This window comes from Malus sylvestris, chromosome 16 (genome assembly GCF_916048215.2).
Source record: "Malus sylvestris chromosome 16, drMalSylv7.2, whole genome shotgun sequence".
NCBI lineage: Eukaryota > Viridiplantae > Streptophyta > Magnoliopsida > Rosales > Rosaceae > Malus > Malus sylvestris.
In genome coordinates, this window is record NC_062275.1 from 10156744 (window position 1) to 10176391 (window position 19648).

Sequence of the window (19648 nt, forward strand, 5' to 3'; positions counted from 1 at the left end):
TGTGCAGATGGGCTTTAAAAGAAAGAGAGGAAAACAGAAAGGAGTTCGGCTTTTGGCGTTTTGCCAAAATTTGCATTCAATTCAAACGCAAACCGTCAAGTGTCGAACGCTCGTAGACTTGTCAAACGCTCGACTATGAACAATCTCCTCACCACCAAACACCAATTCGCACCCCAAAAAAACCCTAAAATCCACCTCCCGTCTTCCCTCTCCCCCTTCCTCGAACCCTAGGGTTACCGTTAACCAATAATCCAGTCCAACCCAATCCCCCACCCGCAAATGCGAGTCCAATGGCAATGAGGCGAGACGAACCAGAACTCGAGAGGCGACTCTGCGGCGTCTGCGGCTCCTCCGAACGGTGGTTCCTCCACTACATACGTCACAAAGGGGCGTTTCAGAGGCTCTGCACCAACTGCGTCCTCCAAAACTACCGAGACCTCTACTGCCCTCTCTGTCTCGACTTCTTCGACCAACCGCTTCCGGCACGTGACCGTGTCATGTGCGTCAAGTGCCCTTCCGTTTCTCACTCCGCCTGTGTCCTCGTCGCTAATTCCTCCTTCCATGGCTTCGAGTGCCGTACCTGCCCACAGGGCTACCCCTTCTTCACCCTCAATCGCCCCCAAAACGACGCCAACGACGCCAAAACGGCATTCGTCATCGACAAGGCCAACGCCAAGGCCCTCGTCGCCGCCGCCAAAATTGCGGCGGCTTCAATGGCGAAAGCCGCCATCTTGGCCAGGACCGACTCCGAGCGCCGCGTCAGGGAGGCCGTGTTGGCGAAGAAGAAGGCGAGGGAGGCATTGGAGAAACTCAGTTCTCTTGTTAACAAGCAGAAGCAGCAGGATTCGAAAGCTGGAGATGTTTCGGGGCCTGAGAGCCTCAACGGGAAGCCGAAATTGGAGAGTTCTGGTGGAATTCCAGCGGCGCCCAAGATTGTTAAGGCTGAGGGAAGTAATGGGTTGGTTGGTGATCGATTAAAAATCAGTAATGTTGACGCCATGGAAGAATGATCTCAAATCAAAGGAAGGATTTTGAGCTTGATGAGTTCATGGGTGTCCTTTCAGCTCTTCGGCTTCCGCTTGAGCTACTACACAGCCTCTCTCAACCTGTGAGTCTCTCTGTTAGTTGCAGTTGGTTCTTTTTCGTAATTTATGTGCAGCAGCCTGGAAACTTTTAGGGAGATCTCGTAGATCAGATTGTTGTTGTGTACTCGTATTTACTTTTCCATACAGTTTTGTGTAGCTGAATTTCGATGTGGTGACGATTCTCTGTGCCTCTCTGTATCTACATTGTTCTTCCTTTTCATGCTCAGAAACTGCATTTTTCCAATTTCAAAAGCGAAATTTTGTGGTTCATTAAGCTTTATCCAATCCAGTTTGTGTGATGACCTTGCTTGCTGTGTGCTAATGTATTGTGTCCGGATTTTCAACGCTTTTTAAGGACATACTAGAAAGTTGACATGTTTCTTAGGACTTGAGAGCCGGTGTTTCATCAAATTCACTGGCTACCAATGTGTCCTTTTCTCGTTCCTTACATCTTTGCCGGTTTTGCCGTTTTCTTTCTAATGTTTTGTTATGAGTGTCATTTGCCATGGTGTGTGATTTCCTGAAAGACATCAGGTTGTTTTACGACGTCGGCTTGTTTTCAAAGTAATTCTGCTATGGTTTGAATTGATTCTTCAGACTCGTTTTGATATCGAAAAACTCTTTTCTTTTTTCTTGTTCATTTTGTTGGTGCCAACTTCAAGGTTGCAAAACCCATTTGTCTTGTAAAAGCTCAAACCTACCTTGTAATTCAGTGCCATTCCTCTATGACTTGACCTAATGGTCGTTTTTACACATCTGATTGTTCGAAATTCAAGTTTATTTAACCTTCTCTCGTATTTGTTGTGCTATGAACTATTTTCTTCCCCGGTTTCCATCGTATTGTATGTTCCTCTGTCATCTGCCCCTCGGAACACCGTTCTCATCTTCCGATCACTTTTCTGTTTCGTGTATTCGGCCTTCCCGGCACCACCAAAACAACGGTAAAGGTCGTACCCAGTGCACAAGGCTCCCGCTTTACGCAGGGTCTGGGAGAGGTGAATGTCGGCTAGCCTTACCCCCATTTATGGAGAGGCTGCTCCCAAGTCTCGAACCCGAGACCTACCGCTCATGGGCGAAGGCAAAACAACGGTAAAAGAAATAAAAAAAGAAGATGGTTTTTTTGTTGAGATGTCAAGTTTACTAACATAGATTTTCGATCGGGGAAAGGAAAGGCATTTCTTCGTGCCAATGTTTTGAGAAGAAAAAGAAACGAGAAAAGATGCCCATGAATGCGACGGGCTTTTAATTTTGGTGAAACCACCCGTCCGATGGGTTTGATGACATACAAAATAGGGCAATCATTTTTCGTTTCTTGAACATCCCACTTTGACTCAACATAAAAGCAACTCATGTTCGAAGATCACATGACATCGCTGTAATTGTCCTTTTGTCCTAGATGCCACGGTGACCTACTAGACTACTAGTGGTGTAGGTAAGTCTTTTTCAAGACATGATAGGATTTGGATCCTCGTCGGATCCCCTCCTTGGGGATTCTAGGGATCAACGAATACTTGTATTTATCTTAGATGCCACGGTGACGTATCGGTTGTGTAGGTAAATCTTTTTCGCTTCCCAAGTTAAGACTTAAGGGTTAAAATTTCTCTTCCCTTTTGGCATTGTTTTCACCAAAAGACAAAAAGAAGGGAAAACAAACACAATGTACTCTGCATGCCACTTAGTACTACGGTCTGGTGGTATTTCTCTTTACTTGTAAGTGAGAGGCTTGGGTTCGAATCTCGTGAATGGCGAATTCGATACCAACTTATGTTGCCAATTGTGTGACTTAGTCGAACTTCCTCATCTCCTTAGTGTAAACTATAGCGTTGTACTCAAAAAACACAATGTACTCTGCCTATAGCAGTTGAAAAGGATCATAAAATTTCTTAAGAGTGCGGAAGAAAACTGTAAGAGAGGATTTTACTGTGAGATTACATTCTATACAAAAAGTTAATAAAAAAAACTGTTCAAATACATACAGTAAAATGTGAAGAAAAAAAATGCAGAGACAAAAGGGCTTCTTTTCTCCTACCTGTTATCACTAGGTGGGGTGACAATCAACAGCGCCATCCTTCCATCAATTTAAATCAAACAGGTGTTAGTTTGAAGTGAGATCTCGTGAAAGAGCTAGGTTTTCAAACCGGCAAAGTACGGTATGCCGGTGGTTTTCAACCACCGATCCGCCAATAGAAATGGACCGGCGGTGAACTGGACAGCGTCATTTCTGTTAATCACATGATATCCCTTCCATCTCACCCTTTGGTTGGTCGCAGCCCCCGGACCCCGATTCCCATACTCTGCGTAATATAGAGTATCGAGTGCAAAGTTGCCACTCCAGGGTAGCCACCCTGCTGGTTGTATGAAGTCTCCGAGCTCCGACTCCATGATCACCGTCCTTGCATACGTCTTCCATGGCCTGCCTAAGTATGACGGAATCTTGAACCTTAATGGGAACAGAACCTCCTCAGGGACTATTCTGCAGTTCTGGATGACAATGGCGGTGTTTTCCCTCCTGTCCTCTCTTCCCTGAGCCGTCACTGTGTTCTTTTGGTTGTCCATAGGCTTCCTCACTATGATCAAAGAATTTTGGATCAGCGTTGGCGAGTCACCAAAGATGAAGTCAACTGTGCCAGAAATGACACAGTTTCGATAGAATTGGCGATGTGTTTGCGCGTACAACGTGTCTTGGTAGGCGTCCATTCTGCAGTTGAAGAAGGCTGACATCTCCGACTGGACTCGCAGTGCCACAGCCTGATGCTTCTGGGCGCCTGCCGTGTTCTGAAATCCCATCCCCTTTGCTAGAAATCCGTTTCCAATTGCAGCTGTGATTACATTAAAAAAATTATTACAAGCCTTTCTATATTGTAAGTACATATGTCGCATTTAGTGAACACATTTGGTAACCCTAGTAGTAGCGATAATATCTAACAGATGACTCACCGAATGTGGCGGTGTTCTGAGTGGTGATGCCATCGGCAAAGCTTTTACTTCCGGTGACCATGGTCTTCCGGGGTCCGTCTCCATACATGAACACATTGACCTGATTTTTGGTGACAGTAACATACTCATTGTAAACCCCAGCCTTCACATATATGATATATCTTCCTTGAAGCCCCTTTGGATATGCAGCAAGGGCAGCACCAATGGTCTTAAACTGTCCACTCCCGTCCTTCGCCACTACGGCATTAGGTTTAACCCCTCCATTGTCTTGTTTTGCCAACAGCCGCCTGTCCGCGGCCGGAAACCAACTAGGGTACTGGCCATGCCCATCGTTTTCTTGCTCAAGGATCCGCGAGCTGCTCGTTGGCCTTAAGTCTTTGTTCAATGTGATGTTGAAGTTCTCTAAGATTTGTGCAATTGATGTGGCAATTGCCAAGGCATTGCTGGTTAGCTGTGTGGCGTTGAGAAGGCTATCTTTCATGAGCTTTTGGAGCTCCTCCTGAGGAATGCCGTCAAGGCACGATTGTTGGAACGATATCACCGCGCTGAACCAATTCCGCAGCTCTTCCTCTCTGTCGTGCATTGTGTGCATGTTGCTATCCCCAACGAACGAAAAAGAGGCTTGGAGATCGGCAATTGCCGATTCCAACAAGTCCTTGCAATCGTCCATCGCCATTTTACCCGTCGAGTTGATCGCTTTAAAGGATTTGGCAATGCTGTTAGAGTTCTCTATCGCAGACTTTACGGTTTTAATTGTGGAATCAATGGCGGCCTGGATGAGGTCTTTGGGCGTGGCGCTATCATTTTTCGCGACGGATCCAAGGCTGTCGATGCATGCCTCTTTGTAATCCGTAGGATCACAAATAGCAGCAACGGCCTTAGAACTTGTGGAAAGTTGGTCCTTGTTACTCTTTTTTGTGCAAACAACAGCTACAAGGCCGATCACCACGCCGACGATAAGGATGATGGAAACTCCTCCTACCACCAGCTTTCCTCTCTTCTCCATAGATTAGGTTTCTGACACGCGATTTTCGACGAGAAAATATCAAAATTTGGGTGATGGGGATAGAGAAGATGAAGCTTTGAAAGCATGGAGATGGAGTTCTTATATGTGCATGCATTGTGGAGTGCCCAAATTTAGGGGGTGACTTTTAAGGCCTTAGGACTAGAATTCCCATGATATGGGATGGTGGTTAAGAGGCAGTTAAATTAGTTGGTCCGGAAGGAGTTCCTGCTTTGTTGGAGGACGTCAATCTTCATGAGATGTCAAAAAATACAAAAATGAGATCACTATCTTACTCCCCCTTTAATATAGCATGCACCATATATTTGGAGGTAGATATATATCCAGTATTATTTGACCTTCAAGTCAAAATCTACGTATTATTTTGATCTCACTTGATCACATGTAGTCTACACTCGTTGTGAGGATTGTTTAACCCTACCAAACATTTTTGCCCTTTTTCTTGTCTTCGAAGTTTTTCAAATAGTTCCAAAATTAACAATTACTAAATAGGTTGTCATTGTGTGGCTTAACTAAACTTCTCATCTCCTTAATGTAAAATATATCGTTATACTCATAAAAATAAAAATAAAAAGTTTTTGGCATGCTAATATAATTAATCGTTTTATATAAGTGTGATTTAGGTTAGTCAAAAAAATATATATGTCGTTTTATAATAAATTCGAATTCTTTTTCTAGAAATTACCATCCTATAAATAGAAAACAATGCTCATGAGTACTATGTCTACCTGTAGCTAATTCTTTTTAACAAATGATAAAACTAATGGAATTGGATTCTATCCGGATTCAAATTATGGGAATCTTAATAATTCTCACATTTTAATCATCATCGTATATCGTGAGATCAGAAATAATTTGATTTTTTTATTTAAAAGTAAACACAAATAGTACTTGATAAAAACTGATCGCATAATATATGTTGAACGACTAGGATGTAGAAATCCTTAAAATCCCTACAAAATGGATCCGGAGAAGATCCTAGTTAAATTATTAATTGTTGGTCGTACTTGTGACTAATTTTATGTAGAAAAAGAAAAAACATTTCTGGGCCCCACAATATCTTATCTCTGAATCGCTGATGCACACACAGAAAGTAGAAGGTGCCGACGAGATAGAACTCACACACTCCACATACAAATGACTTCGCTGCAAGTCCTTCAACCCACCGGTCCCACCCCAGCCTCCCTAAGCTCGCCCAGGACCCACATTTCACCGTTACGCGGCCTGGAATCATGCTCTACCATGGCGGAGCTCAAGCAGTTGCACTCCCAAGTCATCAGGCTCGGCCTTGCCGCCGACAACGACGCTATGGGCCGGGTCATCAAGTTCTGCGCCCTCTCCAAAAATGGCGATTTGGGTTATGCCCTCCAGGTGTTCGACGCAATGCCTCAACCGGACGCATTCATTTACAACACCGTAATGAGAGGTTACTTGCAGTGCCAATTGCCGAGAGATTGCATTGTTTTGTACTCGCAGATGTTGCAGGACTTTGTGACTCCAAATAGGTTCACGTTTCCGTCTGTTGTACGAGCTTGTTGCGCTGATGGTGCTGTTGGAGAAGGGAAACAAGTCCATGCCCATGTCGTTAAACTCGGGTTTGGAGATGATGGGTTTTGTCAGAACAATTTGATTCACATGTATGTGAAGTTTCAGTCTTTGGAGGAAGCTAGAAGGGTGTTTGACAAGATGCCCCGGGTGGATGTTGTGTCTTGGACGACTTTGATTGCTGGGTACTCCCAGTGGGGCTTTGTCGATGAGGCTTTTGAAATGTTCGAGTTGATGCCCGAGAAGAATTCTGTATCTTGGAATGCAATGATTTCCTCTTATGTCCAAAGTGATCGTTTTCATGAGGCGTTTGCTTTGTTTCAAAGAATGCGTGTGGAAAACGTAGAATTGGATAAGTTCATGGCGGCTAGTATGTTATCAGCTTGTACAGGTTTAGGTGCTCTAGAACAAGGGAAGTGGATACATGGATATATTGAGAAAAGTGGGATTGAGTTGGACTCGAAACTTGCAACAACGATCATTGACATGTATTGCAAATGTGGCTGCCTGGAGAAGGCTTTTGAAGTTTTCAATGGTTTGCCCCGTAAAGGGATTTCTTCATGGAATTGCATGATTGGCGGGCTAGCAATGCACGGGAAAGGAGAGGCAGCCGTTGAGCTTTTCGAGCAGATGCAAAGGGACATGGTAGCTCCCGACAACATTACTTTTGTTAATGTTCTGAGTGCATGTGCTCACTCAGGGTTAGTAGAAAAGGGGCAGCAGTACTTCCGCTGCATGGTTGAAGTCCACGGTATTGAGCCCCGAACAGAGCATTTTGGCTGCATGGTTGATCTTCTTGGACGAGCCGGGAGGCTGGAGGAAGCAAGAAAGCTAATAAACGAGATGCCTATGAGCCCCGATGTAGGTGTCTTGGGTGCTCTCCTCGGAGCTTGTAAGATCCATGGAAATGTTGAACTGGGAGATGAAATAGGGAGGAGGGTAATCGAACTGGAACCAGAAAATAGCGGGCGCTATGTGTTGTTAGCCAATCTATACGCAAATGCGGGCAGATGGGACGATGTTGCCAATGTGAGGAGGTTGATGAATGACAGAGGAGTGAAGAAGGTTCCCGGATTTTCCATGATTGAATTGGAAGGCGCTGTCAGTGAATTCATTGCCGGCGGAGGGTCTCATCCTCAGACAAAAGAGATATACTCGAAAGTGGATGAAATGTTGAAATGTATAAGATCTGCAGGATATGTTCCGGACACAGAGGGAGTGTTGCATGACCTCGACGAGGAGGAAAAGGAGAACCCTTTATACTACCACAGTGAGAAACTTGCAATTGCATATGGCCTGTTGAAGACAAAACCCAGGGAAACTCTTCGTATATCGAAGAATTTACGAGTCTGCAAAGACTGCCACCAGGCAAGCAAGCTGATCTCGAAGGTTTTCGACCGCGAAATAATCGTGAGGGATAGAAATCGCTTCCACCATTTTAAAGGGGGAGAGTGTTCTTGTAAAGATTACTGGTAAGTGGGAATGCTATCTGGTTCTCAAGAAAATACATCACAACTTACTTGAGGAAAGATTATATCACAACCTACATACTGTTCATCTAATAGACTGATAGAATATACATATATATACACAGTGGTGACAGTGTGATGCATATTTCGTAACATTTTTCAACGATCGAAACCGTTCATATTCTAGAACATTATTTATAGATCATCCTTGCAAAAGAAATTAAACAAATCCATAACTATTAAGGACATCTAATTGTGATGAAGAACATAGACGAATATGGTTTTTTTTTTTTAAACTATTATGACTACTATTTAATCCAACAGTCAAATGGTTTCGAACTTTAGTGATTTTTTGTAGATATAATTTTTAAGAGAATACCTAATAGATGAACGGTTGAATCGTTGAAATACGGTGTATAATGGATCCAACAAAAGATCTCTTAAATAAACTTATAGGAATCTCTCAACATAAGGGGACTGATATACACATACCCTGGTAAAAATTGCAGATTTTATTTTAAAGAACTTTAACGAAAAGCTCTCGATACTGTTCATTTTAACAAAAAAACATATTTTTACACTAAAAAGTCAATCCTGATACTATTCACTTTACTCTTCATTCTGTCCTTAAAACTCAAAGTTTTCAAGCTCTTTTCATTAGTTTTCCTTTTATTTTATTGTATATGTTTTCAACTTTATGGCAATTTGTCCATTTAACAGCTCAGTAAGGTAGGGTGGCGCATAATTGCAAATCTCTTTTACTTTCCGATACCAACAACCATTTTTGGTTTATTTCTCATTTCATTCAAATTTCTTTATCTTAACTTCCTTCCTCAATCTCTCTACCGCCCTTGCAGTAACCCAAAAATGTTCATGAATCCTCTACTCCAAACATATCATAAAATCAAACAAATTTCCCACTTAATTGTCTCATTAGGTTAATCAAATTTTGTTTGCAATGAAAGTAAAAATTGGATTCGAATGTAAAAGCACACAACATGTCATTGTAAAACCTGATTAAGCAAAAGGACAATTAACTGCACTTCTAACAGCCGCAAAAGACCTTTAGCCACGATTGAACGAATAATTATGCACTCACTGAGTCAAACTCAACACTCACTTATTGAACTTTTTAAAATTTTTAAAGAAAATAAAAGCTATCAATTTTTTATTTTTTTTTATTTTTTTTCTCAAATCAATTATTTGTATTAAATAGTGAAACATAAAATACAGAATTAATATGTTTACCATAAAGAACAGAAACCCTAAAAATCGGCGGGTCGAGCAATCGAGTCGAACCTATTCCACTCGCGACTCACGATTCCGAACGATCCCGGATCGTTCTTCCTCCTTCCCCCCAATTTTTAATTTTTCCCACCAATCCGGCCCTCAAAAACCCTAGCCTTCCCTCAACTTTCCCCTCTTGCTTACGTATCAATCATCCCCAAATCCAGATTTCTCTCACCCAAATCCAAAAGCTTTCAGATTTGTCGAAATTTCTGACTCAGGTACGCAAAATTTGAGCAAGATTTTACATTTCGGAGAAATGCGTATTATATTTTCCTAGTTTATGGAATCAGGTTATCCCCTTTTCATATTAATCTGTTAGAAATTGAAACCTTGAACTTTTGGTGTTAGCAAATTTAAGCGGTATTTATAGGTGCTGATTTATTGTAAATTTGTAACAAAGTTGGTAACTTTTTATGTGGTTTTTGTTTTATGATGATTCTGGTTTGATCTCAGCTTGCTACCAATGTACAATGTTTTGCTTTCTGAACCATGATAAATTGCTACAGTTGTTGAGGTTTTTGGTTGTTCCAACTTCCAAGTATTGTTCTGCTGCTTCAAATGCTATAAAAAACAAATTTACATGGAAGTGTTGGATTTTGTTGCTTCAGAAGCTTTTTTTTGGAACTTATTTCTGTGGACGTTTTCATTTGAACAGTTAAATAACATTTTAAAACCACCTGTTATGTGTTTGTAACAAGTTTATTTCTGATGTTGTACTGATGTAGCAAGCACGTTTCAGAGTCGTGACAGCTATGTTTTGATGTTATCCGTCTTTACTATCTTCATACTCAATCTCATGTATTTCTCGTTTGTGCTCGCTATGCTTTCGTATTGACCTATATGTTGCCCTTAAGCTAATCAACGAGTATATAACTTTATTTTTCATACATCTGCTGCAGATTCCTATTTACTTTTGCTTGACTCTCACTGTGGTAAACACCAACATCCTCTTTTACGAGTGTCATTGGACCATACAACATCGCATGATCAAAGATGTTGACTTGTGTTAGTGTCGAGAATACAGTGAGTGAATCAGATAAGGGTAGTTTCTTGAAAAAAATCTTAAATGGATTGAATTGGTAGCTACAATGCGCTCCTCTGGGCTTGTTGACCCTGGTTGGGACCATGGTGTTGCTCAAGATGAGAGGAAGAAAAAGGTTAAATGCAATTACTGTGGAAAAATAGTTAGTGGTGGAATATACAGATTGAAGCAACATTTAGCCCGAGTTTCTGGAGAAGTTACTTATTGTGATAAAGCTCCGGATGATGTATACTTGAGTATGAAAACAAATATGGAAGGAAGTCGTTCTCATAAGAAACCTAGGCTTTCCGATGATATTGGCCAAGCATATTTGAATTTTCAATCTAATGATGACGAAGAAGATGTGCAGGTTGGCTATAGAAGCAAAGGAAAGCAATTGGTGGGTGAGAGGAATTTAGCTATGAAATTGACTCCTCTTCGGTCGTTAGGGTATGTTGACCCTGGGTGGGAACACGGCGTTGCTCAGGATGAGAAAAAGAAAAAGGTGAAATGCAATTATTGCGAGAAAATAGTTAGTGGTGGTATCAATCGGTTTAAACAACATTTAGCTAGAATTCCTGGAGAAGTAGCACCTTGTAAACATGCTCCTGACGATGTCTATGTTAAAATAAAAGAGAACATGAAATGGCATCGTACTGGAAGAAGACAGAGACAACCTGATTCCAAGGACACGTCAAATTTTGATCCTCTGTCAGATAATGAAGACCAAGACGATGACCAAATGGAAGCTGTTCTGCCACATATGAGCCAGGAAAGATTGATCGATGGTGATAGGAGATTGGGCCAAAATGTGAGAAATACATTCTTGTCGCTGCCCAGTACTGGTTCTGAACCATTATTTAAAAGATCAAGGCTCGATTCCCTGTTCGTGACAGCTCCTAAGAGTTTGCCACCACAATCTTACAAGCAAGGAAGGGTCAGAACAATGTCAAATAAAATTTCCCACAAGGAAGTTATTTCTGGAATTTGCAAATTCTTTTACCATGCAGGAGTTCCTCAACAAGCAGCAGACTCCTTATACTTTCATAAGATGCTGGAATTGGTTGGCCAATATGGGCAGGGTTTGGTAGCACCTCCAAGTCAATTAATATCTGGTCGGTTTCTACAAGAGGAAATTGCAACCATTAGAAACTACCTGGTTGAGTATAAGGCATCTTGGGCAACCACTGGCTGTTCTATCATGGCTGACAGTTGGAGAGACGCTGAGGGTAGAATATTGATAAACTTTTTGGCTTCCGGTCCAAATGGTGTGTACTTTGTTTCTTCAGTTGATGCCACTGAAATAGTTGAAGATGCTTTGAATTTGTTTATGTTGCTGGACAAAGTCGTTGAAGAGATGGGGGAGGAAAATGTAATTCAGGTATTTGATTTTATTTGTTTCTCATGTAGTTGCTCATCTCAAACTGTGATCTGCTAGCTACTGACTTTGTTTTGCGTCTAATCCCCAGGTAATCACTCCAAATACTCCTAGTTATAAAGCTGCTGGAAAGATGCTTGAGGAGAAGAGAAAGAATTTATTCTGGACCCCATGTGCCACCAGTTGTATCGATCAAATGCTTGAAGATTTTTTGAGGATAAGATGTGTAGCAGAGTGCATGGAGACAGGCCAAAAAGTTACGAAGCTCATTTACAACCATGTTTGGTTGTTAAATTTTATGAAGAGTGATTTTACACAGGGGAAGGAACTTTTGAGACCATCTATTACCCGGTTTGCTTCTAGCTTTGCTACCTTACAAAGCTTGTTGGACCATAAGACTGGTCTTAAAAGAATGTTTCAATCAAACAAATGGATTTCATCACAGTGCTCCAAATCATTTGAGGGAAAACAGGTGGAAAATATCGTCTTAAATGCTGCATTTTGGAAGAAGTTACAGTTTGTTAGGAATTCAGTGAACCCGATAATGCAAATTCTTCAAAAGGTTGAGAGTGGTGACTGCTTGTCAATGTCATCTATATACAATGACATGTGCAGGGCTAAGATTGCAATAAAAGCCATTCATGGTAATAAAGTCCATAAATATGAACCATTTTGGAGCGTTATAGAAAGTCATTGGAACTCTCTGTTCTACCACCCCGTATATGTAGCTGCTTACTACTTAAATCCATCATACAGATATCGACCTGATTTTATGGCAGTAAGAGAAACAATGACTGTTTGTGTTTTTTATTCATGATGTTAAGTTCTTTCCTAATCCAGATGGTAATTTGTGTAGCATACTGAGGTGATGCGTGGACTTAACGAATGCATTGTTCGGCTGGAGCCAGACCATTCAAATAGGATTTCTGCATCTATGCAGGTAATAGTTTTTTCTTACTGGAATGAATTATTTGGATGCTGAATGGTTTTATATCTTGAGACGACGTCTTATTGTATTCTCCCATTCTGTATCCCAACACCTCAGATTTCTGATTACAATTCTGCTAAAGCTGATTTTGGAACCGAATTGGCAATCAGTACAAGAACAGAGCTTGATCCAGGTATAGCATTAGACTGTCATGCTACACGTTTTAGAGTTCTGGTATATGCATTCCCATGTGTTGAATCTCTGGGCATTATGCCACGTGCTGATACATTTCTCCTACTCTTGTTTCCTATTAGCTGCATGGTGGCAGCAACATGGGATAAGTTGCTTAGAGCTGCAGCGTATAGCTGTGCGTATATTGAGTCAGACATGCTCTTCTTTTGGGTGTGAGCATAACTGGAGTATATACGATCAATTGTACAGTCTAAGAAGTAATCGTTTAGCCCAAAAAAGATTAAATGAGCTCATCTACGTTCATTACAATTTGCGTCTTAGAGAACAGCAATTACGAAGAAGGCCGGAAAATTCAATCTCCCTCGACAATGTGCTGTTAGATCGGTTGCTAGATGACTGGATTGTAGATGCTGCGGAAAATGACTTGCTAGAAAATGAGGTATTTCAAGCTTAGATTCTGTTATTCGGCACAGTGGTTTAGTTATGTGCAAATGACTCTGGAAGCTTGTTTATTAAGTAACAGGAAACTACATTTTGTCTGAAATCAAATTCTTTATATTTTGTCTGTTAGGAGGTCCTTTACAACGAAATCGAACAGGTTGATGAATACGAGAATGATCTTGTTGATTACAAATGTGGAATGGCAAATGGAGAGACGAGGAATGGATCCATTGAGCTGGTAACCTTGGCTGATGGAAATGTCAATCCAGCCAATGCTGGTGTTGCCACCGATGATGATGACGAGGAGGAGGAGGAGGAGGCGGATGGCGATATGAACTTTTTCCATGATGACATGAGTGATTAGCAAGATGTAGACCTTCAGCTAACGCAAAATGTAATGGTGGTGAGGAAGCTCGGCCGTAGTTGTGTAATTATGTTCCAGCTTACTTGTTTTGCAAGTTACCCATTGAAGTAAAACAGGGCGTCCTTTCATGTAAAATACTCTTCAAAGCCTTTTTCCTGAAATGTTACTTATTCAACGGGCTTTTTCATCATAACTCCAAAGCCTTATCAGCTTCAAAAATCCTAGTGGATTCCGAATTTGAAATTATCTACTCCTCCAAATTATTGTAATAATTTCAAACTCTTGTCCTTCTAATAATAAATTAAAGAATTAAGATGATGAGCAATACCGCTACTTGTGGCAAGAAAAATGCATCTGTGACACATGAACAATCCACTTTGAAAATAAATAAAAAACACATTTAATGTACCTGCACACAAAGGGCATAGTTGGAAATAGACTTCCAACTCTCTCTCCGACGCCGCCTCCTCTCGAAGCCCAGTTTTTGCAGTCTCCCTCCTATCGAAGCAGCCAAAGTCTCTCAGTCCGAAGCCGTTGTCGGTGAAGCAACGCAACGAGCCGCCGCCCTCAACGATTCAGCCACCGCCAGTACGCTATCTTCTTCTCTTCTCTAAATTTTTCAAGGAATTAAAACTGCTTTATGCTTATCAGCTTATGCATGTAATTTCCATAGGTGCTGTTTCGAGTTTCGATTCCATAAATTTCGTTCCAGAATGGCGGAAAGAAAGGCGGCGATTGGGCTCTCATGGGAGCCAAAGTTGCCGGCTTTTTCATCGGGGTCTGGCTCCAAACCTCGCCCCGAAGCCAATCCGCTTTGGAAACCCAGTACGCAGCTTGTCGATGGCCTCTTCGTTCCCCCGAATGACCCGGTAAAGAGGAACAAATTGGCCAAGAAGCAGATCAAAGACACTGCTGGAACAAGCTGGTAGTATGTCATCAGCTCAATTCACTGTGTTTCCCTTTAGTCTTGGGTTTTGTTGGAGTCCCCCATATAATTGGCCGTCGATTGAAACTATATTGTTTTCGGTGTTTGGTAATGTGTTTTCTGATTTAGGTTTGACATGCCTGCACCAACCATGACCCCGGAGTTGCAGAAAGATCTCCAATTGCTCAAGGTATGGCAACTTATGTTGTGTTTCTGTTATCTTTCATTGGCACAATGTTGTAGTCATGTGCATTCCTTGTTTTCTCGGTTTTGCTCTTGCCTCGGTATGGATTTTACTCATAGTGATCTGTGTTGTAGAAGTTTTTGTGGTTATAGTTGTTGTTACCATGTTTTTGCATCAACCTTGGAAGTATAACCTGGGACAGTCTTTCAACTCCAATCTCTGGTATAGAGAACGTAATAAAAGCGAATCTCACTTGGAAGTTTACATTTGATGGTACACTTAATTTGGTATGATTCCGAGTCCTTGTCAAATTGGTTTTAACGAAAATGAACCATCTAGATGCTAGCACATTCAATAGTAAGTTGTTTTTCTTGTCCATCTGGAAACCATATGTTCGTCGAAACATTAAACAAGATGGTAATTCTTTGGAATCTGGAACCGCTTCCGACATTCAGTAATTTTGCATGCTTCCATGATTCCTGTATCGTTCGGACCATTTCCATTCTAAAGCGTATCAATTGACATTTATTTGAACCTAGTGGGATATATGCCTGCTCATGCACCATTTTGCTGGCTTATTGATATAGGGTTTATCCATTTGCAAGGATTACTATAACTTCTGCGTTTTATTGTTTCGTTTATCTTTTGGTGTAATCTTATGCTTTCGTTGTGGCTGATTCAATTTTCTAATTGCAGTTAAGGAATGTTATGGATCCAAAGAGACATTACAAAAAGGGGGATGCACAACCGAACAAGTATTTCCAGGTTAGAATATGGTACCACAATAACATTACAAGAAGCCATTCATAGGATGTATTAGTATATTTGACGAGGTTATCTGCCTTTTGGTTGCTTATCAGGTAGGGACAGTGATAGAGTCCCCATTAGATTTCTTCTCAAGCAGACTGACAAAGAAGGAAAGGAAGGTGTCCCTTGCAGAGGAAGTGCTTTCTGATCGTAACCTTGGGAACTACAGGTAATAAGACAGCCAGAGACATCTACTGTTTTCCAAACTCTGAAACCATATGTTTAAGGATGATTCTTTTGGCATCCGAAAAAAGTTAAAACTTACATTTATTCCTATCATGCCGTTACTTATTTCCTCGGTCCACCTTACAGAAAGCGGAAGGTTCGCGAGATAGAAGAGAAAAACCGGCCTGGTGGAAATGAAAAATGGAAGATAAAAGGGAAAGGGTCGTATCAGCGTGCAAAGCAAAGAAGGCACTGATATATCTTCACGTCGTTGACCAAATTTTTGAAACGCTGGAGAGATATTGGTTTCTGTTATACAGGCAATCAAAGAAAGATATTATTGATGATTCGTAATTTAATTTAGTGAGAGTTTCTTGAAAGCTTCTGTTACTGCTTGCCTCACTTAGGTGTTAGCCTGTAGCCTCTGGATATGATTTCCACCAGCACGCGGTATCGGCCATGGTCATTTGCTTAAGGAGGCATCTTGTTTCCTTTTTATTTTTGCTTCATTTTATTTGTCTCCTTTGGTGGCGGGTCCGGACTTTTCATGACATGTTTACTTACATGAAATGAGGTTATAAATGTTGGATTGAATAAATCAATCAAAAACTATAAACAAAATCAGATAGGGGTATATGAGATGCTAAAAAGGTTGTGTGTTTATCATTTTCCCGACTGCCAACTTTTATTAGAAAAAAAAAAAAAAAATTGACAGCAATTTTATCCATTTACAATAAACGTGTATATATGGCACTTTTTACTTGCAACATTCCCAGATTTAATTTAAGAATTCAACTGTATCGTAGTCATCAACGTTGAAACACAAGATCACATCATGACAATGGCTCCTGAGAATCTCCCAAGCGAGACAGATGCAGATACGCGTCGGTCCCTGTACATACATGACGGCTATACGTGAGAAGATATCGGCGGATGAAGTGAAAGAAAATGACAGGTGATGTTAAAGAGAGATCAAGATGCACGTGTTTTTTCAGTTAAAATTTGAAATTATAGAATACGGTGTAATTGAAGTGTATAAGAACTAACCCTTCGACTCTCAGAAGGGAAAGTCCCCCACGATCATGTACAAGTATTCTAAACACAACGGGCTTGAAAATGTGGATGAAGCACGGTGCAAATGAGGCAAAAAGACGACGACAGGTGACTCTAACGAGGTAAGTGAAAACAATAAGATGATGAACTAATGACATCGACAGTCTTTAACCCTTGCAAACAAATTGTATTGTAAAGCCTTGCTAATAGTGTGTAATATTCTGAATGCAACAATGTGGATCACTTGTAGAATTTTCGGTGCGTGAAACGTGCAGATGACGAGGCATTGACATGGACAAGTATTGTGTTTAATTACAATAGCTTATGGCTATTGTCAGAATATATCTCTTTTCATAACACATATGAAGAAACAAAGGTGCAACAAACAGTATGACTGTGGTTGCGACGCCCCACTAATTGTGTGTAACTAAATGGAACATGTACGGGAACTCGACAACTTACCATATCCTTCCATAGAGATCATTTGTAAATCCCCTCCAAAGTACATAGCATACAAGCGGCTAATAGGAAGCCCATATCCATATCCAGCCATTGTAACTGCATCAGCGTCCGAAAGATCTGAATGCTCATCCAAATGGCTACTTGCAGTGCTGTAAAGATATGTAAAAATCTTGGGGAGACCACTTCTTGGTATGCCACCCCCCTCATCCGAGACCTATTAAGTCAGCCGTACCAACTTGATAAGCACTTCATTGATAAGCATCTCACAAAAATTGGTTTCATAAACATATGAAATTCTCTGAATCAAACAAAATAATACCTTGATAGTGACATCCTCAATTCCATCAGCCACTATTATTCTAACAGGAGGTGCAACTTTATCCGAGTCCATGAAACGCTCTTGGACGGCACGTAAGGAGTTCTTAACCAACTCAAAGACCATAGTATGCAAGTGTGTTGGAACATACCTGTTACAAAAACAAACAGAACCTTATTTGTCTGATAATAATATATCACTAGCCACCGCTTCTGGATTCAAAGTAAAGAGTCGCATAGATTTCAGGATAGTATAAAGAACAATATACTTGTGGCAATGTAGAACCGATTCAATTAGAAGCAGACCCAATTGAGTGAGAACAAAATATACTTACGGGAATGTAAAACTGGGATCCCCATAGATAGTAACATTAGGTGCACTGCCATACTCACGTAGGCAGATTGAGCGGGCATCCTCAGTGGCATTTTGTGCTACCTCCATGGGCGACATCTTTGTATCGATATAACCCACGCAATGAGGAGGGGGATTGGGATTGTGCAACTCAACATGCTGGCCTGAGTTTTAGAGATGTTAGAACCCGCTGAAAGAAAAGTGATATAACTTGCAAAGCCAGCCAGCTAAAAAAACCACAATAAGAAGGCAATCTGACCAATGAGCATGCGAATCCCAATTCTTGACATGTAGAAGCGATCCAAAAATTGGTGAATCTCATCAAGATCGTCATGTAGAATCTTCTCTTTCTTCAACTGCTGAACACCCAAAGCCATCATCGGGACAACATTGTTGTGTCTCACCTTAATCGCCTTAATCATTTGGGTAAAATCCTTCTCATCTTTAGCATCCTTGATATCAGGAAAGGTTCTAAGATCACGGAAGGAATCCAAATACCAGTCCCGTACCTGAAAATAAAATAAATCAAAATTTCATCCTTGTAATATCTGATTCTTAAACACTTGCATTTAAAATATAGTTCCGGCATAGTTCACCGTCCAAAATTTAGAAGGCTAAAAAACAAGGGCTCAGATGAACTAATATCATAGCAGGCTGCAACAAGAACAATCAACCGCAAGCAATTCGCTCGCAGTTACTCTGAAAATTGATTTTGCAGACAACTCGAAAATCGCATAAGACCTACTAGAAAAGTTTTTCACATTCTCCTCACTAAGTAACTGTACCTTGGGCGATGGAAAAAAATCGAACTTACATAGTCAGGGAACAAAACTCCACATATTCATAAACAAAATAGTCAATGAATATTCCACAAAAACCCACATAGCAATTTGCAGAAAGATCCATCCTTCACATTCTATATGCAATGAACTAAAACTTTAAACCCAGTTACCAGAACCACATTCTGAAAATTACAAATAAAATTGAAATTAAAAATTAACTTAAAGTGGATATGTAGCCCAACTTTTCACAGCCCTTTTATGGTACAATCAAATAAATAATAATATAACAATTAAATACAGATTTTAACCCTTTATTCTGTTCCACAAACTAACTAAAACCCAAATCCCATTTCTCACAATTCGATTCCAAGAACAAAAAAAAATGCATAATTTAACAAAAACAAATAAAAAGATAGCACCTTCAAAACGGCAGGTTTCTCAGACAAGCCGTAAGGGAGGCTCTCGAGCTCAGTCGCCCGCCTGGCAATCCGAATGGGGAGCTCCTTGTGCAGAAACTGCGCCGAGATTATGAAATTCCGCTGCGTGGGACGGGACCCGAACTCCATCATGTACCTGAGGCTCACCCCCGTCTGCTTCATACAGCCCCATCTCTGCACCTCGTCGATCAAGCTCTTTGAGAACGACTCGCACGCCTTCTTAACCGCCATGGCTCCGTCGCCGAGCCCAGAAGCGAGTACGACCTTGCAGACGCGCAACCACCCGCATGCAACCCTGTGTTCCCACCTGTGTTCCCACTCTCACAATGCGACACTGACATGGAAGATATCACACGCAGCCAAAAGCGAAGCCCCGCAAATTGTTGTCGTGAATTACGAGGAGCTCAGTCCACACATGGGGAATTTATAAAGACGATAAGTTGGGTGTCTTGAGAATTTTTGAACCCTAGGGTTAGAATTTAGATAACTTTA

The 19648-nt window shown here is 41.0% G+C and overlaps 6 protein-coding genes across 7 annotated transcripts; 4 read left to right on the forward strand and 2 right to left on the reverse strand.

Moving 5' to 3' along the window:
- Positions 1-23: 23 nt before the first annotated feature.
- Positions 24-1355, forward strand: LOC126606762 (uncharacterized). The gene has a single exon (XM_050274154.1). The coding sequence runs from the start codon at positions 291-293 to the stop codon at positions 1008-1010; it is 720 nt and encodes a 239-aa protein (XP_050130111.1). The 5' UTR covers positions 24-290; the 3' UTR covers positions 1011-1355.
- A 1845-nt stretch (positions 1356-3200) lies between these two features.
- LOC126606758 (pectinesterase-like) lies at positions 3201-5110 on the reverse strand. Its single transcript, XM_050274149.1, has 2 exons — positions 4023-5110; positions 3201-3904 (listed from the first exon to the last, which is right to left on the reverse strand). Exons 1-2 carry the CDS (start codon positions 5026-5028, stop codon positions 3210-3212), a joined length of 1701 nt encoding a protein of 566 aa, XP_050130106.1. The 5' UTR covers positions 5029-5110; the 3' UTR covers positions 3201-3209.
- An 818-nt stretch (positions 5111-5928) lies between these two features.
- LOC126606757 (pentatricopeptide repeat-containing protein At5g66520-like) lies at positions 5929-8215 on the forward strand. The gene has a single exon (XM_050274148.1). It carries the CDS (start codon positions 6184-6186, stop codon positions 8065-8067), a length of 1884 nt encoding a protein of 627 aa, XP_050130105.1. The 5' UTR covers positions 5929-6183; the 3' UTR covers positions 8068-8215.
- A 1085-nt stretch (positions 8216-9300) lies between these two features.
- On the forward strand, positions 9301-13867 carry LOC126606756 (uncharacterized). Its single transcript, XM_050274147.1, has 7 exons — positions 9301-9568; positions 10250-11752; positions 11841-12527; positions 12606-12689; positions 12795-12870; positions 12992-13308; positions 13441-13867. Exons 2-7 carry the CDS (start codon positions 10439-10441, stop codon positions 13672-13674), a joined length of 2712 nt encoding a protein of 903 aa, XP_050130104.1. The 5' UTR covers positions 9301-9568; positions 10250-10438; the 3' UTR covers positions 13675-13867.
- A 210-nt stretch (positions 13868-14077) lies between these two features.
- Positions 14078-16135, forward strand: LOC126606763 (rRNA-processing protein fcf2-like). The gene is made up of 6 exons (XM_050274155.1): positions 14078-14262; positions 14348-14599; positions 14729-14789; positions 15480-15548; positions 15644-15759; positions 15903-16135. The coding sequence occupies exons 2-6, from the start codon at positions 14388-14390 to the stop codon at positions 16009-16011; spliced, it is 567 nt and encodes a 188-aa protein (XP_050130112.1). The 5' UTR covers positions 14078-14262; positions 14348-14387; the 3' UTR covers positions 16012-16135.
- A 328-nt stretch (positions 16136-16463) lies between these two features.
- Positions 16464-19648, reverse strand: LOC126606760 (pyruvate dehydrogenase (acetyl-transferring) kinase, mitochondrial-like). Of its 2 annotated transcripts, none has more exons than XM_050274151.1 (6): positions 19139-19645; positions 18197-18446; positions 17921-18101; positions 17590-17737; positions 17271-17484; positions 16464-16647 (listed from the first exon to the last, which is right to left on the reverse strand). In XM_050274151.1, exons 1-6 carry the CDS (start codon positions 19385-19387, stop codon positions 16589-16591), a joined length of 1101 nt encoding a protein of 366 aa, XP_050130108.1. In that variant the 5' UTR covers positions 19388-19645; the 3' UTR covers positions 16464-16588. The 2 variants fall into 2 exon arrangements, with proteins under 2 accessions (XP_050130108.1, XP_050130107.1); XM_050274150.1 differs by lacking the exon at positions 16464-16647 and adding an exon at positions 16679-16922 and having other exon boundaries at positions 19139-19648.